General features: G+C 39.7%; 1 protein-coding gene across 9 annotated transcripts in view; it reads right to left on the bottom strand.

Moving 5' to 3' along the window:
- The window catches only part of SAP130 (Sin3A associated protein 130), a 72795-nt gene that overhangs the window by 6513 nt on the left and 41781 nt on the right, over positions 1-24501 (bottom strand). For 8 of the 9 annotated variants that reach the window (XM_036857799.1, XM_036857800.1, XM_036857793.1 and 5 more), the window contains 3 exons: positions 18502-18860; positions 14182-14430; positions 13873-13998 (listed from right to left, as the gene is read on the bottom strand). In XM_036857799.1, the coding sequence (XP_036713694.1) occupies positions 13873-13998; positions 14182-14430; positions 18502-18860 (734 nt within the window). The remainder of the gene's footprint in view (positions 1-13872; positions 13999-14181; positions 14431-18501; positions 18861-24501) is intronic. The other variant, XM_036857795.1, reaches the window with a different exon arrangement.

The raw sequence follows: 24501 nt of genomic DNA, 5'->3' as shown, positions 1-24501 counted from the left end.
AAGGGCAAAGAGCAATGCAGAAACGTCTACTCAAGCAAATCTACTAAAATGTGCAAAGAACAGGAAGTCTGTGGTACTTAACCCAAGACTGCTCCCTCTCTCCTCTCTCCAGCTCAGAGGCGGCGACTCCCTTCCAGATGGCTGCAGCCCACAACACGGAGCTCCCTCTCCTCCAGCTCCCAGGAAGACGGCTCTCCTCCCAGGAGGGGCAAGACAGTTCTCATCCTGCTCCCTGCTCCCTGCTGCTGAGGCCAAGTCCCAGGCGAGTCTAACTGACATGGGGGCTCCCTTCTTTTGCTCAACCCCACTTGTAGGATGGAGACTGCACCTTAGGCAAGGCGTGCTGAGAACACTGGGGCCCCAGGAGCCCTTCTCCTGGCTTGTTAAATGGTGGCGTCACATTAGGAGAGGCAAACCAAGTGGACAGACCCCAGGCTACTCACTCCTCTTCGCCTACACTGAGTGCTCACCTCCTAGAGCAAGGCGTTACTCGGAGAAAAGGCTGTCATTGTCCCACCCCCACCTCCAGAGCCCTAGGCTCAGAGCTTCTGCCTGGAGGGAGAAACAGGCCATAGCACAGGAAGCTTCTAATCTCTTCCCAAAGGCGGTGGCTCCATTTTCAACAGAGTGCGCAAGTTCAAATGCTCCCAAAAGCAGTGGAGAGTGTAGTGAAGGTGAGTAAGAGGAAACGTGCAGACCCAGTGAACGACGCAGCCTAGACTGTGGGCTGACCAGTTTTCAGGAGAGAACAAAGAGTAAGACAGCTGGCAGGAGCTCTCCTGGGGGAAGCACAAACACCAAACACTGACCTCAGAAGCCGTTCTGGCAAGGAGCTACAATACAGCTGGATTAGTTTGCAGAGGAATTTGTGTTTAAGGTCAAATTCCAGTACTGTGTTCTAGTAGATCAAGTGGCAAGCAAGTAGCGGGGTTTATCAGTTGGATGTGGTCAGGGAAACAGTGGGGGAGAACCCTACTAATGCCACTGTCTTCCCAGGTGACTTGGGCACCCAAAGCTGTGCCTCCCCAAGGAGTAACGTCAGAGGCTTAACACTTGGTGGTGTTGGTGGGGTGCAGGTGATTAGACTTCACGAAAAGAATCCAGCCAGTCACTAAACAGATAAACAAGCAAATAGCAAATAACTATAGTGGGTCTTGGAGGAGATGGGGAGATCAGTACCAAGAGTTGCTACAATATAGTATCTAAAATGTCCAGTTTCTAACAAAAATTATGAGGCATGCAAAGAAACAGGAAAATATGACCCATACACAGGGAAAAAGAAACAGGCACCAGAAACTGCTTGAGAGAGTGACCAGATGTCAGATTTATCAGAAGAAGATTTCAAAGTAGCCGCTATGAATAAATTCACAGAATGAAAAGAAAGCATGAGTAAAGAAGTAAAAGAAGGTATGATGATCATGTCACATTAAATAGAGAATATCTGTAGAGAGATAGAAATAATTTTTTAAGAAAAGAACCAAATGGAAATTCTGGAGTTAAGAAGTACAGTAAACAAAATGTTAAAAATCTACTAGAGGGGCTCAACAGTAGATCTGAATTGGTACAAAAGAGAATTAGTAAAGTTGAAGACAGACCAACAGCACTGAAGAACTGAAGTGAGAAAGAAATGAAGAAAAATGAACAGGGCCTCAAAGAAACATGAAACACCATTAAGAGCACCAAAACATGTATAAGGGAGTACCAAAAAGAAAAGAGAGAAAGGAGGAGAAATATTCAAAGAAAAAATGGCTGAAGACTTCTCACATTTACTGAAAACCAATAACCTATATATACAGGAAGCTCAAGGAACCCCAAGTATGATAAATGCAAAGATACAAAAAGACATATTATAGTGTTATAAAAATGTTGAAAGTCAAAGTTGAGAAAATCTTCAAAGGAGCAAGACAAAACATGATGCATCATTTACAAGATAACCCCAATAAAATCAGTAGCTGACTTCTCTAGAGAAACAATGGAGGCTAGAAAGTAGTGGGATAACATTCAAAATGCTCAAAGGAACATATGAGAGATCTAGTTCCTCTACATCCCCATTTGGCATTATCAGTATTTTTAATTTCAGTTATTTTGGCTGTGCTGCGTGGCTTGTGGGATCTTAGTTCCCTGACCAGGGATTGAACCCTGGTCCCCGGCAGTGAAAGCACCAAGCCCTAACCACTGGACTGCCAGGGAATTCCCTAATTTCAGTTATTTTGATAGGCAACTCAATTTAAGTTCCTCTAATGGCTAGGGATAAACGCTTTTTAAAAATTAAGTTTTACTGCTTTCTGTTCCAGAATCCAGTCAAGATACCACAGCACATTTACTTGTCATGTCTCCGGAGGCTCCTTTTGGCTTGATGGCTTCTCAGACTTCCCTTGTTTCTGATGACCTTGACAGTTTTCAGGAGTACTGGTTGACTATTTTGTAGGATGACCTTCTAGTTAGATTTGTCTGATGCTTTTGTTAGGATTAGACAGAGGTTATAGATTTTTGAGAGGAGACATAGAGAAGCACCATTGTCATCACTGATTCATCACTATTGAAACTGACTTTGATCACCTGGCTGAGGTGATGTTTGTCGCATGTCTCCACTGTAAAGAGAGAGAGACACCCTCTTCCACCACACTGCACACTTTGGAACAAAGACTCTACATAGCCCACACTTAAGGACTAGGATTTATATTCCCTTGGACATCTTCTCAGGTGCTTGCCATCCATGTATCCTCTTTGGTGAAATGTCTCTTCATGCCTTTGTCCATTTTCTAACTGGATTACTGTTTTTATTTACTGTTAAGTACTGAGAGTTCCTAATATATATCCTAGACATGAGTCCTTTATTAGAGATGTAGTTTGCTAATATTCCCTCCCAGTCTATAGCTTGTCTTTTCATCCTCCTAATAGGGTCTTTCACAGATAAAAAAAGGTTTTATGAAGTCCAATTTATTGATTGTTTTTCTTTTAGAGATGGTGTTTTTGGTGTTATGTCTAAGAATTGTTCACCATGCCCTAGGTTTTGAAGACCTTCTCCTAGGTTTTTTTTCTAAAAGTTTTACAGTTTTACATTTAAATCTATTATCCGTTTTGAGTTAGTTTTTGCAGGAAGTGTGAGGATTAGGTTGAGGCCCCCCCCCCCGCCAACCTAACATACGGATGTCCAGCATTGTTAAAGAGACTCTCCTTCCTCCATTGAATTCCTTTTGCATTTTGGTCAAAAATCAGTTGAGCATATCTGTGTGAGTCTATTTCTGCATTTTTTATTCCATTCCGTCATCAACACGTCTATCCTTCTGCAAACACCATGCTGTTTTGAGTACTGAAGCTAAAGAAGATTTGTAAGATTTCTCTTGTTTTTCAAGATTATTTTACCTATTCTAGTCCCTGTGCCTTTCCACATAATGTTTAGAACAAGCTTTACTAAGTTTACAAAAACCTCTGTGATTTTGGTAGAAATTGTAGTAAATGTATCGGTCAATCTAGGGAGAACTGACATCTCTGAGTTTTTCTAATCATGAATGCTGTATGTCTCTTCATTTATTTAGATCTTCTTTCATTTCTTTCATCAGCATTTTTCAGTTCTCAGCAAACACGTCCTGTACATGTTTTGCTAGATTTGTACCTGAGTATATCACTTTGGGGGGAATAATTGTAAATGGCATTATGCTTTTAATATGTTTCCACAACATTCCAGGTATCTAAAATTATAATTGATTTTTTTCATGTTGATATTGTAGCCTGTGACCTTGCTGAACTTATTTACTAGTTTCAGGGGTTTTTGGTAGAATCCTTGAGATTTTCTATGTAGACAATGATGTCATTTCCAAATAGAGAGTTTTATTTATTCCCTTCTAACCGGTATAGCCTTCTATCTCTTTTTCTTACTTTACAATGTGGCTAGAACTTCCAGTTCTATCCTAAGTAAGAGTGGTGAGACAAGACAGTCTTATCCTTTTGCTAATCTCAGGTAGAAAGCGTTCAGTCTTTACCATTAAGTATAATGTTAGCTCTAGTTTTTTTGTAGACTTTTTATCAAGTTGAGGAAGTCTTCCTCCTTCTCTATTTTTGAGTTTTTATCATGAAAACGTTTTGAATTTTGTCAAATTTTCTGCATCAATTGATATGATCATGTGATTTTTCTTTAGCTTCTGTTGTGGGTTGAATTGTCCCTCCAAAAGATGTTTAAGTTCTAACCCTTGGTACTTGTGAACGTGATCTTATTTGGAAGAGGGTCTTTGCAGATGTAATCAAGTTAAGAAGTCATACTGAATTAGGGTGGGCCCTAAATCCAAAGAGTCAAGAAACACAGGGAGGAGTGCTCTGCTGGAGATGGGGGCAGAAATCGGAGTAATGCAGTAGCAGGCTGAAGAATAACTAGGGTTTCTGGCAACCACCAGAAGGTAAAAAGAGGCAAGGAACGATTCTCTTCTACAGCCTTCAGAGAGGGCATGATCCGGCATATACCTTGATTTTGGACTTCTGGCCTCCAGAACTATGAGAGAATATATTTGTTATTTTAGGCCATCCACCTTGTAGTACTTTGTTATGGCAGCCCTAGGAAATTAATATAGCCTGTTAAAAACAGTGAATTACAAAACAGTGAACTACACTGATTTTCAAATGCTGAACTAACCTTGCATAGCCGTAACAAATCCTACTTGATCAAGGTGTAAAATTCTACTTAGATATTGCTGGATTCAATTTGCTAACATTTTGTTAAGGATTTTTATATCTACATTCATTAAGGAATATTGATATGTAGTTTTCTATAGTTGTACTCTCTCTGTCTTGTTTTTGTATCAGGAAAATATTGGCTTCATAAAATGAAGTGTTCCCTCCTATATTTGAAAGAGATTGTGGGAAACTGGTGTTGATTCTTCTTTAAACATTTGGTAGAATTTCCCAGTAAAAGTATCTGAGCCTACAGATTCCTGTTTGGAAGCTTTTAAATTATGGATTCAACTTATTTAATGGTTATAAGACTATTCAGATTGCCTGTTTCTGATTGAGTTTTGGTAGTATGTAGCTTTTAAGGAATTGGTCTACTTCATCTAAGCAGTTGACTTTATGAGCATAAAGTTGTTTGTAGTATTTCCTTATGCTTTTAATGGCTGCACAGTCTTAGTAATATCCTGTTTCCTTCTTTTTAAAAAATTTTTATTTCATGTTGGAGTACAGTTGACTAACAATGTTGTGTTGGTTTCAGGAGCACAGGAAAGTGATTCAGTTATACATATACATGTATCTATTCTTTTTCAAATTCTTTTCCCATTTAGGTTATTACAGAATACTGAGCAGACTTGCCTGTGCTATACAGTAGGTACTTGTTGGTTATCTATTCTAAATACAGCAGTGTGTACATGTCAATTCCAAACTCCCAATCTATCCCTCCCCCCCACTCTTCCCTCCTGGTAACAGTAAGTTCGTTCTCTAAGTCTGTGAGTCTGTTTCTGTTTTGTAAAGAAGTTCATTTGTATGTTTTTTTCCCCCCACATATAAGCAATATCATATGATATTTGTCTTTTTCTGTATGATGTACTTTGCTTAGTATGATAATCTCCATCCATGTTGCTGCAAATGGCATTATTTCATTCTTTGTAATGGCTGGGTAATGTTCTATTGTATATATGTACCACACCTTCTTAATCCATTCCTCTGTTGATGGGCACTATGGTTACTTCCATGTCTTGGCTATTGTAAATACTGCTACAATGAACATTGGGGTGCATGTATCCTTTCGAACCATGTTTTTCTCCAATATATGCCCAGGAGTGGGACTGCTGGATCATATGGTACCTCTATTTTTAGTTTTTTAAGGAACCTCCATGCTGTTCTCCATAGTGGCTGTACTAATTTACATTCCCACTAATAGTGTAGGAGGATTCCCTTTTCTCCACACCCTTTCCAGCATTTATTGTTTGTATATTTTTTGACAATGGCCATTCTGACTGGTGTGAGGTGGTATCTCATTGTAGTTTTGATTTTCATTTCTCTAATAATTAGTGAGGTTGAACATCTTTTCATGTGCCTCTTGACCATCTGTATGTCTTCTTTGGAGAAATGTCTATTTAGGTCTTCTGCCCATTTTTTGATTGGGTTGTTTGTTTTGATGACACTGAGCTGCATGAGCTGTTGGTAAATTTTGGAGACTAATTCCTTGTGAGCTGCATCATTTGCAAATATTTTCTCCCATTCTGTGGGTTGTCTTCTTGTTTTGTTTATGGTTTCCTTTGCTGTGCAAAGCTTTTGAGTTTAATCAGGTCCCATTTGTTTATTTTTGTTTTTATTTCCATTACTCTGGGAGACGGATCAAAAAAGATACTGCTGCAATTTATGTCAGAGAGTGTTCTGCCTATGTTTTCCTCTAAGAGTTTTATAATGTCTGTTCTTACATTTAGGTCTTTAATCCATTTTGAGTTTATTTTTGTGTATGGTGTTAAAGAATGTTCTAACTTCATTTTCTGACATGTAGTTGTCCAGTTTTCCAGCACCATTTATTGAAGAGACTGTCTCTCTTCCACTGTATTGTACTGTCTCTCCTCCATTGCCTCCTTTGTCATAGATTAATTGACCACAGGTGCATGGGTTTATTTCTGGGCTTTCTATCCTGTTCCATTGATGTGTATTTCTGTTTTTGTGCCAGTAACATACTGTAGTAATGACTATAGCTTTGTAGTATAGTCTGAAGTCAGGGAGCCTGATCCCTCCAGCTCCATTTTTCTTTCTCAAAATTGCTTTGGCCAATTCGGGGTCTTTTGTGTCTCCATACAAATTTTAAGACTGTAGATTCCCTTGGGTGGTATAGTCATTTTGAGAATACTGATTCTTCCAATCTAAGAACACAGTATATCTTTCCATGTGGTTGGGTCATCTTTGATTTCTTTCATCAGCATCTTAGAGTTTTTGGAGTACAGGTCTTTTGCATCCTTAGGTAGGTTTATTCCTAGGTATTTTATTCTTTATGATGTGATGGTAAATGGGATTGTTTCTTTAATTTCTCTTTCTGATCTTTTGTTGTTAGTGTATAGAAATGCAACAAATTTCTGTGTATTAATTTTGTATGCTGTAACTTTACTCAATTCACTGATGAGCTCTAGTAGTTTTCTGGTAGCATCTTTAGGATTTTCTATGTATAATAACATGTCATCTGCAAAAAGTGAGTTTTACTTCTTCTTTTCCAATTTGGATGACTTTTTTTTTTCCTTCTCTGATTGCTGTGGTTAGGACTTCCAAAACTATGTTGGATAAAAGTAGCAAGAGTGGACATCCTTGTCTTGCTCCTGACCTTACAGGAAATGCTTTCAGCTTTTCACCATTCAGTATGATGTTAGCTGTAGGTTTGTCATATATGGTCTTTAGTATGTTGAGGTATGTTCCCTCTATGCCCACTTTCTGGAGAGTTTTTATCATAAATGGGTGTTGAATTTTGTCAAAATCCTTTTCTGCACCTATTGAGATGATCATATAAGTTTTATTCTTCAATTATTTGTTAATATGGTGTATCACATGGATTGATTTGCAGATATTGAAAAATCCTTGCATCCCGGGGATAAATCCCACTTGATCATGGTGTATGACCCTTTTTAATGTGTTACTGGATTCGGTCTGCTAGTATTTTGTTGAGGATTTTTGCGTCTATGTTCATCAGTGATATTGGCCTGTAACTTTCTTTTTTTGTGGTATCTTTGTCTAGTTTTGGTATCAGGGTGATGGTGGCCTCATAGAATGAGTTTGGGAGTATTCCTTCCTCTGCAATTTTTTGAAACAGTTTCAGAAGGATAGGTGTTAGTTCTTCTCTAAACGTTTGATAGAATTCAACTGTGAAGCCATCTGGTCCTGGACCTTTGTTGTTGGGAGTTTTTAAATCACAGTTTCAATTTCATTACTTGTGATTGGTCTGTTCATATTTTCTATTTTTTCCTGGTTCAGTCTTGGAAGATTGTACCTTTCTAAGGATTTGTCTTTCTTCCAGGTTGTCCACTTTATTGGCATATAGTTGCATGTAGTAGTCTCCTATGATCCTTTGTATTTCTGTGGTGTCAGTTGTAACTTCTCCTTTATCATTTCTAATCTTACTGATTTGAGCTCTCTTTTTTTCTTGATGAGTCTGGCTAAAGGTTTATCAATTTTGTTTATCTTTTCAAAGAACCAGCTTTTAGTTTCATTCATCTTCGCTATTGTTTTCTTCATCTCTATTTCATTTATTTCTGCTCTGATCTTTATGAATTCTTCTAACTTTGGGTTTTGTTTGTTCTTCTTTCTCTAGTTGCTTTAGGTATAAGGTTAGATTGTTTGAGATTTTTCTTGTTTCCTGAGCTAAGATTGTATTGCTATAAACTTCCCTCTTACAACTTTTTTTGCTGCATCCCGTAGGTTTTGGATCATTGTGTTTTCGTTTTCATTTGTCTCTAGGTATTTTCTGATTGCCTCTTTGATTTCTCCAGTGACCCATTGGTTGTTTAGTAGCATATTGTTTAGCCTCCACGTGCTTGTGGTTTTTGCAGTTTTTTATTGTAGTTGATTTCTAATCTCATAGTGTTGTAGTTGGAAAAGATGCTTGATATGATTTCAGTTTCTTAAATTTACTGAGGATTGATTTGTGACCCAAGATGTAATCTATCCTGGAGAATGTTCCATGTGCACTTGAGAAGAATATGTATTCTGCTGCTTTTGTATGGAATGCTCTAAAAATATCAATTAAGTCCATCTGGTCTAATGTGTCATTTAAGGCCTGTATTTTCTTACTGATTTTCTGTCTGGATGATCTGTTCCTTTTTGAAATCAGGGTGTTAAAGTCCTATGTTACTGTCAATTTCTTCGTTTACAGCTGTTAATATTTGCCTTATATATTGAGGTGCTCCTATGTTGAGTGAATATCTATTTACAACTATTATATCTTCTTAGATTGATCCCTTGATCATTATGTAGTGTCCTTCTTTGTCTCTTGTAATAGTCTTTATTTTAAAGTCTATTTTGTCTGTCATGAGTATTGCTACTCCAGCTTTCTTCTGATCTCCATTTGCATGGAATACCTTTTCCCATCTCTTCACTTTAATTCTGTATGTGTCTCTAGATCTGAAGTGGGTCTCTTGTAGACAGCATATATACAGGTCTTGTTTTTGTATCCATTCAGCCAGTCTATGTCTTTTGGTTAGAGTATTTAATCTGTTTACATTTAAGGTAATTATAGATATGTGTGTTCTTACTGCCATTTTGTTAACTGTTTTGGATTTGTTATTGCAGGTGGTTTTTCTTCCCCCTTCCTCTTTGTTCTCTTCCCTTGTGATTTGATGTTGTGTTTGGATTCCTTTTTTGTGTATCTATTGTAGATTTGCAGTTTGCGGTTACCATGAGGTTTTGATATAGCAGTCTATATATAAATCAGATTGTTTTAAGTTGCTGGTCTTTTAATTTCAAATGCATTTCCATTATCCTGCGTTTGTGCTCTCCTCTTCTCACAATTTTGCTGGTTTTGATATCATATTGTGTGCAGATGATTTCCTACCTTTACTGCATGTTTGCCTTTACTGGTGAGCTTTTCCAATTGTAATTTTCTTGTTTCTATAGTAGTTTTCGTCTCTTCTTTTTCACTTAAGAGAAGTTCCTTTAGAACTTGTTGCAAAGCTGGTCTGGTGGTGCTGAATTTTCTTAGTTTCTGCTTGTCTGTAAAGCTTTTGATTTCTCTGTCGAATTTGAATGACAGCCTTGCTGGGTAGAGTAATCTTGGTTGTAGGTTCTTCCCTTTCCTCACTATAAATATATCTCACCACTCCCTTCTGGCCTGCAAAGTTTCTGCTAAGAAATCAGCTGATAACTTCATGGGAGTTCCTTTGTATGTTATTTATTGCTTTTCTGTTGTTGCTTTTAATATTTTTTCTTTGTCTTTAATTTTTGTCAATTTGATTACTATGTCTCAGCGTGTTCCTCTTTGGGTTTATTCTGCCTGGGACACTCTGCGCTTCCTGGACTTGGTTGACTGTTTCCTTTCCCATGTTAGAGAAGTTTTCAGCTATTATCTCTTCACATATTTTCTCAGGTTCTTTCTCTCTCCTCCTTCTGGGACCCCTATAATGCAAATGTTGGTGCATTTAATGTTGTCCTAGAGGTCTCTCAGACTGTCTTCATTTCTTCTCATTCTTTTTTCTTTATTCTGTTCCATGGCAGTGATTTATACCATTTTGTCTTCTAGGTCACTTATCCATTTTTCTGCCTCAGTTATTCTGCTATCGATTCCTTCTAGTGTAATTTTCATTTTAGTTATTGTGTTGTTCATCTCTGTTTGTTCTTTAGTTCTCTTGGGTCTTTGTTAAACATTTCTTGCATCTTCTCGATCTCTGCCTCCATTCTTTTTCCGAGGTCTTGGATCACCTTCGTTATCGTTATTTTGAATTCTTTTTCTGGTAGGTTGCCTATCTCTACTTCACTTAGTTGTTCTTCTGGGGTTTTTACCTTGTTCTTTCATCTGTGACATATTCCTCTGCTGTTTCATTTTGTCTAACTTTCTGTAATTGTGGTTTCAATTCCGCAGGCTGCAGGATTGTAGTTCTTGCTTCTGCTGTCTGCCCTCTGGTGGATGAGGCTAGATTAGGCTTGTGCAGGCTTCCTGATGTGAGGGACTGGTTCCTGCCCAGTGGTGGGTGGAGCTGGGTCTTGTTCCTCTGGTGGGTAGGGCCATGCTCAGGAAGACTTTAAGCTGCGTGTCTGCTGAGGGGTGGGGCTGTGTTCTGCCCTGTTGGTCATTTGGCCTGAGGTGTTCCAGCATGGAGCCTACAGGCTGTTGGGTAGGGCTCATGGTGGCCTCTGGGAGGGCTCACGCCAATGAGTACTCCCCAGAACTGCTGCTGCTGGTGTCACTGTCCCTGTAGTGAGCCATGGCCATCCCCCACCTCTGCAGGAGGCCCTCCAATACTAGCAGGTAGGTCTGCCCGTTGCTTATGGGTTCACTGCTTTTTACCCCTGGGTCCTGGTGTGCATGGGACCTTGTGTGCACCCTCCAAGATTGGAGTTTCTGTTTCTCCCAGTCCTCTGGAATTTCTGCAATCAAACCCTGCTGGCTTTCAAAGCCAGATTCTCTGGGGGCTCCTCCTTCTGTTGTCAGACTGCCAGGCTGGGAAGCCTGATGTGGGGCTCAGAACTTTCACTCCTGTGGGAGAACATCTGTGGTATAACTGTTTTCCAGTTTGTGACTTGCCCACCTGGCGGGTATGGGATTTGGTTTTATAGCGACTGCGCCCCTCCTACCATCTCACTGTGGCTTCTTCGTCTTTGGATGTAGGCTACCTTTTTCGGTAGGTTCTAGTGCTTTTTTTGTTGTTGATGGTTGTTCAGCAGTTAGTTGTGGTTTTGGTGTTTTTTTAAGAAGGGTTGAGCTCACATCCTTCTACTCTGCCATCTTGAGCTAATCTCTGACACAGAATATCATGTGTCAAGCACTGTCTGTTGCCATGCTTGCATATGCAGTAAGCGTACGGTTGTTGTCTGCAGATGTTTGCAGTGCTGTCTCTCCTGTTTCCTTCTTCATATTCATGATTTACGTTCTCTCTCTTCTACCTTCTTCAGTCTTGCTAGAGATTTATTTTCTTGATTTTTCTTTTAAAGAATTAGCTTTTTCATTTTATTTTCTGTTTTCAATTTCACTGATTTCTGCTATCTTCACTGTTTTCTTCCTTGTACCTGCTTTGAGTTTATGTTGTTCTTCTTTTTCTCGTTTTTTGATGTAGAAACTGAGATTGAGATATTTCCTCCTCTGTTTTGATATAAACATTTAGTGCTATAGATTTTCCTGTTGGCACTGCTTTAGTTGCCTTCCACATATTTTGGTATGTTGTTTTTATTTTCATTCAGTTTTAAGTATTTTTAGAAACTTCCCTTTAGACTTCCTCTTTGACCCATTATTTTTAGAAGTGTTTTGCTTAATCCATGGCTTGGAGGTTTTATCTGTCACTGGTTTCTAGTTTGATTCCATTATGGTCAATGAAGATACTTTATATTTTTCTGTATGACTTCAATTCTCCCTAATTCGTTGAGGTTTATGATCCTAAATACGGTCTGTCTTTATATGTTCTGTGTACACTTGAGAGAATATGTATTCTGCCGCAGTTCGAGTGTCCTATAATGTCTACTAGATGTTGGCTCGTGGTGTTCACTTCTTGTATATCCTTGCTGATTTTCTGTCAAGTACTTCTATCAACTACTGAGAAGAGGGTGTTGAAGTTCTAAGTATGACTGCACATTGGCCTACTACTCCTTTCAGCTGTTTTTGCTTCATATATTCTGAAGCTCTCGATTTTTGTTGCCTATATATTTTTAATCAGTATGTAATGCCTTTTTTCATTTCTAGTAATTTCCTTTCCTCTGAAGTTTACTTTTATTCGATATTACTATAACTACTCTTGTTTTTTGATTAGTTTTTGCATTGTACATATTTTTCCACCATTTTACTGTCACTCTACTGACTCACTGTATCTGAAGTTTCTTACCGACATAATATAGTTGGATCTTTTTTTTTAATCCTCTCTGCCCATCTGTGTTTTAATTGGTACTTTCAGACTATTTACATTTAAGGTAATTACTGATATGTTAAGGCTAAGCCTGCCATGTTATTATTTGTTTTCTGTGCTTCTTATTCCCCTATTTCTCTTTTCTTTCCTCCCTGTGAATTACCTGTTTTTAGTACTCCATCTTTATTTCTTTGTATGAATATGACTTTAAAGCTTAGGCAAAACAGTTCAATTAAAGTTTAATAGTCAAGAGACTTGGCACAAGGTGATTAATATGTACATATCCAAACAGAAGATTTAGGAATCATCAGTATTTTCAGCTGTCAAATAATCTTTCTTGAGATAGCTTTTGAAGAGTGAGTTCCAATAAGCAATAAAAATCTTTTATGGCTTAAAATGTTACCAGGGAAAACTGTAAATATTTTCCTGCTACGATATGGAATTCCTGTGGTGTGAAGAAATGTTTGGTGGCTCATATCCTGCTTCCACCAAAGGCCAACATTCTCTGATTTCTCTTTCGAAATCTCACCCTCTTTTCAATCCTCAGGGTGTACTTGTGAGGAAGAAAAACTGGGCAGTGCAGCCACCTCTGTACTTCCATTCAGATAGTGAACTGTCAGGACCTTCACTCCTGCTGATAGGCATTAGTCAGTACCATCCAACTCAGACTCATCTTGAGGCTTCAAGGAAGCTTCCAAGTAAAGTTTATTTGAGGGAATGGGAAATATGACCAATTCCCTGAAAACTTACACTTCTCTGTGCCATGATTATACTTGAGATTAATGACACAAAGTCTATCCATAGAAATATTTGCAGATATTTGCAAAGTACTATCAGACATTTTTATTATAAGTGGGTTTATGAGAATGTTATTGTCAAGTTCAAAACCACAAAAACATTCACTGAGTGCTTGCACTGGACCATTCCAAGAGCTTCACATATGTTGAACAAAAGGTCTTTTGGAAAATACACTTCCTGGGGCTTATCACACATGTATATCTGAGCATCCTGGAACTACTGTGGACCATGTCCAATAACAGTCTAGTATAGCTCTTCCTCAACTACTTTGAGGGCTGAAGAGGTCATCTGTGACCACCTGGGGAGTGGCAACACATGCTGTCATTTATTCATTAGACTGTGTTTCCAGTAAAGTACACATAGCTTTCTGAAGCAAAGGATAATTTTCCAAATTTTATGCTCAACTGTATAGTCTGTCTAAGTTAAACAATAAAGTCTTGAGATTTTATAACAAAAACTTATGGTTCTTTTTGAAACTGGGAAACTGTGATTCTGTTTTTCTATTCTACTGTGATTTCAATATAGCTGAGTGAAAGACCCATTGCAAGTGTTAACACCGAACATTTCTGGGGAAACTGACCTTTGACCCGGACGTCACTGTACCGCTGAAAGTGGTGGTATGCAGCTTTCCAGGGGTTCCGATAGTGACGGAGCAAAGTAATGGGAGGTCTTGGACGCACTGGGACATACCTCACACCTTCTTCATCTATTCAAAAGAGAAGAAAAAGAAGACATTAAATAGCTTACTATCTATTTGCAAAAATCTTCCTGGTACAATTCCTGCAGGTGAGCCGTAAGTGAAATCTGGCTATGTAAACAGCCTCAGGGATGGACCCCTGACTTAAGTGGGAAGCTTCTCGTGACAAAATTTAGCTCAAGTGAGCATTACCGATATACTCCTTGGGAGGAGACTTGCGCTTCTCTGCCTTCACCAGAAGACTCTTGGCAGTGGACTTCTCATCATCAGTGCTGTTTGTCTCCATCATATCCCCTTCTTCTGTTGAAATCACGTGCTGCTGCTTCCGAGGCTTTTTCCTTGGCGAAGCACCGGGTGGTAGGTCACTTGTAGGCATGGACAGGTTGTTAGCCAGCAATGCAAGAGACGGAGACACACTGTTGGTAGCCAGGGGGGGAACTGCTGTCATAGGAAAAAGGGTGCACACATGCATGAGAGCCCAAACACAGTGGAAAGTGTCACTTGATTTCCATCAGTGAGAAAGATGAGGAAGACAGGAAAGAGAGCTAACATTTATGGAGTCTTCTGACATGCCCAGCACCATGCTAAGCACTCCAACTGTGGCAGAGGCTGCCAACTGCTTTCTAATACCGCACATCTTCACCTCCCTTAGCACGAGCACCCCTCACTTTGAAATGGGCACACTGTCACTTGGCTGGAAGACCATATTTACTAGTCTCCCTTACAGTTCATTGTGGCCTTTTGAAATGAAAATACAAGTGCTCTGTAGCACTTTTAAGAAGTTTCCTTAAAAGAAAGAAGGCATGACCCACTCGTCTTCTTCCTGTGACCCTGGAACTCAGATGGGATAGCTGGAGTTCCGGCAGCTATCTTGAATCAAGAGCATGAGGGTCAAATGCTAGGGGTGATAGGAGCCTGGATCCCTAATGATTTTATGGAGTCCACATACCATGCCTGGGCTGTCTGCCTCAGGATTCGCTTCAAGGGAGACAATAAAACCTTACATGTTCAAGCCACTGTTTTTCAAGCCTTTGAGCATTGATTTCTAGGAGATAACCCATTAACTCATATAATCTTAAAAGTAATCTGAGTAAGTAGGCATTATATTATGCCCCAAGTTAAAGATGAGAAAACGTGGCACAAATCACACAAGTAGGAAGTGGGACAGCTGGGAGCTGACAGAGGCAGTCTGGCTTCGGAGCCTGGACTACTTGACTACCACAGTCCACTGCCCCCAGATAAGCAGCATGCTTAGTACAAAGTTAACATCATTTGTCTGGGCTTGTATGGATCATGTACCTGGGGACTCGCAAAGCATGAGAAAGTTCTCCTCAACTCTTCTATACCATATATCCTTGGCCTATCCTTTCCCTCCACCCTTCCTCAGCCACCCACTCTCAACAGTCATACCCTTCACTCTGTCATCACATCTCAATTTCTAGCACCTGACTTTCCAGCCCAAAGATAGCCCAACTATCTTTCTAGGTCACTTCTCTTAGTAACTTACCTCCAACAATTCCTAGACCCCATTAGGAACTATTATCCATTAATCATACCACTTATTTGCTGTCACTCATCCCTCAAATGTCCACTCTCTCGTATCACTGGGTTTTAATTCTCCCATCAATTTTATTCACTTTATTCATTTATTGTCCTTTCTTTTGCTTCATTGTACTCACTGAGCAAAAAGCACAACAGGCTAAATCCAACTCTCCAACCAGTTTGCACCTGTGCAGCTGAGTGTAGCCAGAGAAAAACACACAGCAACGGGCACAGGTGTCCTGTTAGCATGCTCGTTGGCCTCGAGCAGGCCCTTGCTGCTGGACGATCCTCCCGCATCTGCCAAGTCCATTCACCCTCAACACCTCCTATACCACCCTGACCCTCAGCTATGACCCTGCTTTCTATCTTACTGGAAAACACAGAAATAATCAGAAGGAAATGTCCATAAATTCCCACCAGCTATACCCACGTACATGCATTGTGACCAGGCACTTCCTTTCTCTCTGTGATTTCAGCAGACACAGATTCCTTCACATACACAATAGGTCCCACCCACTCTCACCTCCTCAGACATCGCTCCAGGAAGTCATCTCTTTTTCCTGCATCATCACTTCTTTCCCCTCTATTGGATCACTCCCATTAACATACAAAACTCACTTGTCCTGTCTTAAAAGTAACTTCTCCCTGGCATCATTTCCCTTCAGATATTGCCCTTCTTTTTTCTAGCGCTTTATAACAAACTCTTCAAGTGCTGTTTATACTCACTGTCTCTAATAGTTATTTCCCAGCTTTCTCTTGAACCCACTCCCCATCATGCTGTGGCCAATATCATGACGTGGAAACTGCTCTTCTCAAGATCTGCATGACCTTCGTATTGCTAAATCCAACGGTCCTGCTCAGTGCTTACCTTACTTGATCTCTCATCAGTCGTGACCCTTGTCCTGGCTTTCTAGGACCTCATGCTCCATGCTTTGTCCCGATCACTCTGGCCCCTCCACTTAGTCTCCCCTTTGCTAGCGTCGGCCTCCTCTCCCTCCTCAAGATGCTGCAGTGCCCCACGGCTCAGTTCACAACTGCTTCCGTTTTTTTATCGGCGCTCATTCCTCAGATGATCTTATCCATTAAGATCTAACTTAATGGATAAGATTAAAAACTAACTCCTCATGTCTCCCTACACAATGGAGTCCCCCTGCACCCTCCCCTACCTCAGCTGCCAGCAACGCTATGCTTCCATACACTAAGACCAAAAACTTTATAGCTGCCTCTGATGCCCTTCCTCACACACAACATTCCATCTTAATAAAGAAATCCTCTCAGTTCTACTTCAATAATATATCTAGACTCTCACCACTTCATACTACTGGTACTGCTACTACCCTGGCTGAAACCTTCACTGGTCCCTGCAATTAACGCAGCAGCCTCTAAACACACTTCCCTAATTCCACCCTTGTTCCCAGTCTTTTTCCCACAGAGCAGCCAGAGTGGTCTGTTAAAAATGGAAGTGAGCTCAAGTCTCTCTTCTGCTCGGAACCCTCTAATAGCTCCCACCTCCCTCAGCAAAGCCGAAGGCCTTACAGTGGCCCACAGGCTCTCACGGTCTTGACCCTGTTTCTCTGAACTTGTCTATCCCGCTCCCCTCACTTACTGAGCTCCATCTACTGTTGCCTCTGCTATTCTTTGAGCACACCGGGCTTTTACATTTACTGCTCTCTTGGCCTGAAATGATCTTTTTCCAGATATCCTCATGGCCAGCATTTCATCTCTTTAATGTCTCTGCGCAAATATCATTTCCTCAGTAAGGCCTTCCCTTTAAAACGTTCTTAAAAATCACAGCTCCAGCCCTAACTTTCCCTTATATTTTGTCTCTACTTCATTTTATCATCTGTCGCCCTTGCTAGAAAGTAAGCTCCAACAGGATGGAGTTGTGCTTGTTTTGTACAAGGTTGTATCATCAGTGCCTGGTGACGAGCCCTACAGGACAAAGGCCGGTGCAGAGCCTTACAGTTTGAGGAAGGACTACTGCCAACTTCCTAGTACCGAGAGGTTAAGAGGAAGTATCCAGAACGTTGAAAGAGCAGATGAACAGCAAAAGTGAGACCATTTCCTTTCCCCTCCAGGGTTATCCACAGTACCTTTCAACTGAAGTGCTGAGGCTAAATATGGGTGCCATAGAAGGATATTTCCTGGCATAATAAAATGAAAATAAATAAGCAAATAAATACACAGCAGGTTTAAAAACTGTAGACACAGCATGACCACACCTCATAACTGAACAGATGGCATGGGAGATGGGGGCCTTCATGCCGAAATGGTAGGAGAGTAATACTGGGTAACTATGGGACAAACTGACTTGTTTTCCACTTTGGCTTTGTATGAAATTTTATAAATTTCATACACTGAATGTTACTTTTGTAGTCAGGAAAAATAAGATTCCACATAAGTTATTAAAATAACAGAAAACCAAACAAACAAAAAGAAAACTTTTATAGTGACCTGCCTTCTACAAACTAGAAGTTTAGAGTTGAGAAGAGGGAGGGGGTAATGGTAGTTTTGAGATTTTACTAATCACAAATACATTTATTAAGAGACTACTTTCTACAACACAAATCTTACTTTATTGCATACACAAGGCAACAAAAACTGGCAGGGAATACACTGTAAACTAATCAGCACTTAGCTATGATTGTATTGTGAACCCCTTTTACATGGCAATATTTTCTTAATGAATACAAGAAGCTATGTTTAAAGATATTCTTGGGGAAATAATAATCTTTTTCATGATTTTGGTTAGAAAATTAACTACAAAAGGGCAGCAATGTGGTTTTAGTTTTCAAAAGGAGCGTAATGCTTTCTTCTATTTATTAAAAACTAATGAAATACAAATTTCAAGTGGGCATCAAGGTGTCAGGCTTCCTGGCTGAGGGTCACACAAGAGTTGGGACTCCGAGGAGAGTTAGGGAAAGGGGAAGAAGCAACTGCCAGCAAAGAGTATACTGTGAATGAACTTACCAGACACTGGCCTCATGATGTCCACTGGTTCCACTTCTTCTTTAACTTTTATCTCAGGTACTGGAGGGCCCAGAACAGAGGAGAGACTGCTGCCCACAGCCACTGGCGGTGGAGGGGCAGGGGCAGTGGCGGTGATGGGCGGAGTGACGGGAACTGCTCCAGGAACGGTTGGAAGGGCGACCGCTGGTTGTGACGGGGGGCTAGCTGCTGCAATCACGGTCGGGACGGCTGGTGGAGGCTGCTGAGCGGTGGGTGGGACTGCAACGGCGGGCTGATCGTTGCTGTGATGGGGCGCGGTCTCCACAGACACAGTGACTGGGGTGGTCATCGATGCGTGGGTCTCTGCCTTGGGTTTGGCACTGAAACACGAAAGCCAAGATGATGCGGCAAACACAACAAACTGCCTTAACCTGCACCGTCTCAGAAGGTGAGTATTTGTCCAGCTCGTTTTGTACAACACACAGCACAACTAAAACTCTACGCCTTGATTTTAAAAGTCGAACTTTAAGGTAACTTTTAAAGGGAATTCAAAGTTTCAGAACCATCCCCATCGTTTTTATAGGCAGTAATAAAATTAACTTAGGAAAAAAAAGAACATGTTAAAGAAATCGAAGCCACATCACTGAAAGACAACCAATTTTCATTACATGAGTGTATTTTTCCCTCCAAGAATTCATTACTGCGTATGTTGCCTTAGGAGGTTTTTTTTTTTTTAGTAACAACTATACTCACACTTCATATGTCATTTGTAAACCTACTTCTTATAAAACAGGAAACTCATGCACATGGAAAAGATCGAAAAGAATACAAATTGAGAATAACTCCCCTCCACTTCCAACACCCAGCCCTCTACCCAGGGTCACCACAACATTCCAGTATGTTTTACCAGAAATACTCCAGACATCTAAAGTAACTACAAATACAGTCTTCAAAAATGTATATTCTACTTTTTTCAGTTTTATAAGAAGTCATCGATGTCATTACAAATTCTTCTCAAACATTTTTTTTAAGTAAAATATTTCATTTGACAGCTGTAAAGCTTTACTGATTTATATTGCTGCTGCTGAAAATTTATATACTACTGCTGAAAATTTAGAATATCAAAAGCAACACAAGACGATACCCCTCAAGTTCAAGGCCCCAAGCAACAGGACTTATATAGGCAAAAAATTCAATATTGACCAAAACCTCACACCATATACAAAAATGAACTAAACAAGGATCATAAATCTAAATGTAAAAATGTAAAACTATAAAACTTTTATGACTGGAGTTCTTAGGTATGATACCAAAAGCACAAAAAACTGATAAATCGGGCTTCATCAAAATTAAAAACTTTTGCTTTGCTAAAGACCATTTTGAGAGATTGAAAAGACAAGGCAGAGACTGAAAAATATATCTGCAAAGCACATACTGCATATATCTGAGAATATTATGCTAAGTAAAATAAGCCAATCACAAAAATACAGTCGGCCCTCTATACCCGCAGGTTCCACATCTGCAGATTCAACCAGCAGTGAATGGAAAATATTTAGAGACAAAAAATTCCAGAAAGTTCCAAAAAGCAAAACTTGAACTTGGTGCATGCTAGCTACTATTTACACAGCATTTACGTTGTATTAGGTATTGTAAGTAATCTGGAGATGCGTAGGTTACATGAAAATACTATGCCATTTTATATAAGGGACTTGAACTTCCACGGATTTTGATATATGCAGGGGCGCAGGTCATGGAACCAATGCCCTGAGAGGGTACCGAGGGGTGACCGTACTGTAGGACTCCATTTATATGCGCTACCCAGAGTAGTCAAATTCACTGAAAAAGAAAGCAGAATGGTGGTTTCCAGGGGCTGAAATGAGAGACAATGGGGAGTTGCTGTAAAACAGGTATACCGCTGCAGTTTTGCAAGATGAAAAATATCTGGAGATTGGTTGCACAGCACTGGGAATATGCTTAATACCACTGAAATATACACTTAAGATGGTTAAAAAAACGAAAACAAAACACATATCTAATAAAGGAGCTATATTTAGAAAATATAAAGAAGTCTGTAAACTCAACACTAAGAAAACAAATAATCCCATTAAAAATGGGCACAACACATGAATAATGAACAATTTGCTAAAGAAAATATTCAGATGGCTAATAAGCACACAAGAAAATGTTCAACACTATTAGCCATTAGAGACATGCAAAGAAAGCTTTGATGATACACGACCACACACATACCAGAATGGTGAAAATATAATACCCTATGATACCAAGTGCAGGAAAGAATGTGGAGCAGCTATTTCTACAAAAAACCTTCTAACACTAATAAATGAGTTTAGCAGGGTTGTATAATAAAAGGATCTCCTATGTTGCAGGTATGAATTTTAAATGGTCCAGTTACCCTGGAAAACAGTTTGGAGGTTTCTTTTTTTTTTTTTTTATAAATTTATTTTTATTCATTTATGTTATTTATTTATTTTTATTTTTGGTTGTGTTGGGTGTTTGTTGCTGCACACGGGCCCTCTCTAGCTGTGGCGAGTGGGGGCCACTCTTCGCTGCAGTGTGCAGGCTTCCCATTGCGGTGGCTTCTCTTGCTGCAGAGCACCGGCTCTAGGCGCGGGGGCTTCAGTAGTTGTGGCTCGCGGGCTCCAGAGCACAGGCTCAGCAGCTGCAGCACACGGGCTTAGTTGCTCCGCGGCATGTGGGATCCTCCCAGACCGGGGCACGAACCCGTGTCCCCTGCATTCGCAGGCAGACTCCCAACTACTGCACCACCAGGGAAGCCCTGGAGGTTTCTTATAAAACTAAAAATATACATGTACAATGCAACTCAGCAACTGCACTCTACCCACTACCATCTCTACACAACACCACTCTATTTCAGTATTTCATTGAATCTAAGTTGCCAACACCATACAATACACCAATATTTTGTGAACAACGTAAAAATACATTATTTAATGATAAGATATTAACATGCAGTCAATTTAAAGTTATATATTGATTTCAGAGACGTTGACATGTATATGTTTGATCTTACTTGTATCACAGCGTGTTCTGTATGGTTTTCATTTTGTTTCTTTTAAAATTTTTGTTTACTTTTTTCATTTCCATCCTCTATGCCTACACTGTTTTCTGTTTTAACTGTACTTCATTCTGTGATGGTTTCTTCTAGATCTTTACTGAATTCTGTCCACTCATGTGTCATCTCTTTATGTTTTCTCATTTATTCTTGGGAGTCTTTGTTATTTCATCCTTGTGTTATGTTTCATAAAAGTGGTGGCTATTTTGTTAAGTAATTTCTATTCACAGTCAAATATTCTGTTATAAATTTCACCTGTCCCCTGTAAATGTTTTTCTGGTGAGTGTTCTCAGTGAACCAACTAGTATATTTTGTTGCTTTTTTCCTACTTTTTAAACTTATTTTCCCATCAATCCTTCTGTTATTACTCGTCGGTAAATGAGTTGGGCTATTCCAAGAAACAGCCATTTACGTGAGACTCCTTGGGCGTGGGAGGGTAGGAAAACTGCTCTTTCAGCTGGTTGTTTTTCACAATCCAAATACTCTCTTCTTTCAGGTGCCACAGAAACAGACTGCCAACTGCAAATAAAGGCCAGCCTGGGTGCCTGTGTAGGGCCCACCCCACAGCTTCTCTGAACCATACTAAGCCCAGGAAAGAGTCTGCAACAGCCCCTCCTCACCCAAGTTTCTGCACATTTTGCTCACAAGGGATAAACTTTTGTATTGATACATCACAGTGTGCTCTTCACCTTCATGAACTACTTTTTTTCTACCACTTTAAAAGTAACTCCATATGCTGCTTTGTTTTAAAAAAAAAATCTTAAACAACTGAAAATAAGTGTATTACGTTTGCAAAATTTAATATCTGGTGTTGGCAAGAATGTGCAGGAAATGGGATGTAAAAAGGTAGAGTGATTGGAAATCAGAATTTAAACTGCACGTTTACTTTGACCCATCAATGCTACTTCTAGAAATCTACCCGAGAAATGTTTGCAACGAGGCTCAATGATAGATAATGAGATTCACTGTAGTAATGTTTATTACAGTGATAAATGGAAATAACTTAAATGTTCATTAACTGAGGACTTAATTATGGCACCAGCCTATCTGGGAACATCACACAGTACAGGAATACAGTCTCCTTTTCTGGCTTTGCACTTTCCTGACCTCTAAAGATGGTTATGTCCTAAGGTGTGGTCCTTGTACCACTTCTCTATTTATACTCACTGTCAATGGCAGCTTTTCCACTCTCATGGTGTTAAAGCATACATACAACATACCTCAGAGATAATGCAGGCTTGGCTCCAGACCACTGCAATAAAATGAATATCGTAATAAAGCGAGTCACACAAATTTTTTGGTCGCTCAGTGTATGTAAAAGTTATGTTTACACTATACTGTAGTCTATTAAGTGTGCAACAGCATTATGCCTAAAAAAACACAATATACATGCCTTAATTGTAAAAAATATTTTTTTGCTATAAAAAGCTAACCGTCATCTGAGCCTTCAGGGACTCACAGCAGTGACATCAGAAATCAGTGATTACAGATCACTATAGCGGATATAACAATAACAAAAAAGTTTGAAATACGGTGAGAATTACCAAAATGTGACATAGAGACACAAAGTAAGCAAATGCTGAAAAAAAAAAAAAAAAAAGGTACTGATAGAGTTGCTTGATGTAGGGTTGCCATAAACCTGCAATTTGTAAAAAATGCAGTTATCTGTGAAGCGCCACAAAACAAGGTATGCCGGTACCTGCTTTAATTCCCAAATCTTAATCATCAGCATGGACCTCCATCTTCAATTCCAGAATTGTACATACTTCAGAAATATATATCCAGCTATGCACGTGACATCTCCACTTGGGTGTGTTTAACCACTTGGATATCTCAAACTAAAATATCTAAAAGTAAACTCCTGATTTCCCCCTTGCTATTTCTCACTTCAGAAAGGGTAATTCCTTATCCGTAGTTGCTCAGGCAAAAATTGGTAGCTATCATTGCCTCCTTCCCTTTCTCTCCACTCAGTTAGAAAATTCCGACAGCTGTACCTTCAATACATATTGCGAACCTGAACTCTTCTGAAGACATTTACTACCTCCATGCTGGTCCAAGCCATTAAGAGAGTCTAAGGTTTTATCATCTCTTACTTGGTCTCACTGCTTCCACTCTTGTCTTCTTGCAGTTGATTCTCAGCACAGCAGCCAGAGCAATCCTTTTAGAAATAAGTCAAATCATGTCACTCCTATGCCTTAGCCCTCTGATGGCACTCCTGTCTCACTCAAAACAAAATCCAAAAGATTTTGAATGGCCCACAAAGCCCTGTATACATAATCTGGGTCTTATTGTTATCTCTGAACCATTTTGTACAACCCTGCCCCTCGTTCTAGGCTGCTCTCCCTTGCTGCTCCTTGTTCATTCCTAATACACAGACAGTGCTTACTTCGCACAACACTGATATGTGTGACTTTCACATACATACGTGTAACTGTATTCCCCAAGTCCCCCGCCAACACTGTTCGAATTCCAGTTACTAGAGTATATTTATTAACTGTGAGTAACTTCACAAAGTGCAAACTTTGCTACTAGCTCTTCAGTCCACAAATCACTCTGTAACTCACAGACATGCACATCGCACATCACTTCTTCTGCAGGATGTTGCTGACTGGATGATGACTGCACATCTACTGCTCAGTTCATGCAGACAGCAAAGTGTGTAGTTGTGCTGTCTAGTTTCCTAGTGATAAACCCAGGTGAAATTTTACAAAAATGAAAGACTGAAAGAGAACTGGCCAACAGCGATGAAAACGCAGGAAAAAAATGTGACAAATCTAGAAGTAAAATGGGATGTGATTAGAAGATCTGAAAATGGCAACAGCAAAGATAATTTAGGATGAGACCTAGGCTTGTACGAAGCTATGGCATGGACCACACTGAGAAAGTCCAATGAATATAAAAAAGGTGGTAAAGTCACTTCATACCAT

Source organism: Balaenoptera musculus, chromosome 7 (assembly GCF_009873245.2).
Source record: "Balaenoptera musculus isolate JJ_BM4_2016_0621 chromosome 7, mBalMus1.pri.v3, whole genome shotgun sequence".
NCBI classification, from domain to species: Eukaryota; Metazoa; Chordata; class Mammalia; order Artiodactyla; family Balaenopteridae; genus Balaenoptera; species Balaenoptera musculus.
Note: the sequence above shows the minus strand (reverse complement) of the source record. Positions and strands in the feature narration are given on the sequence as shown.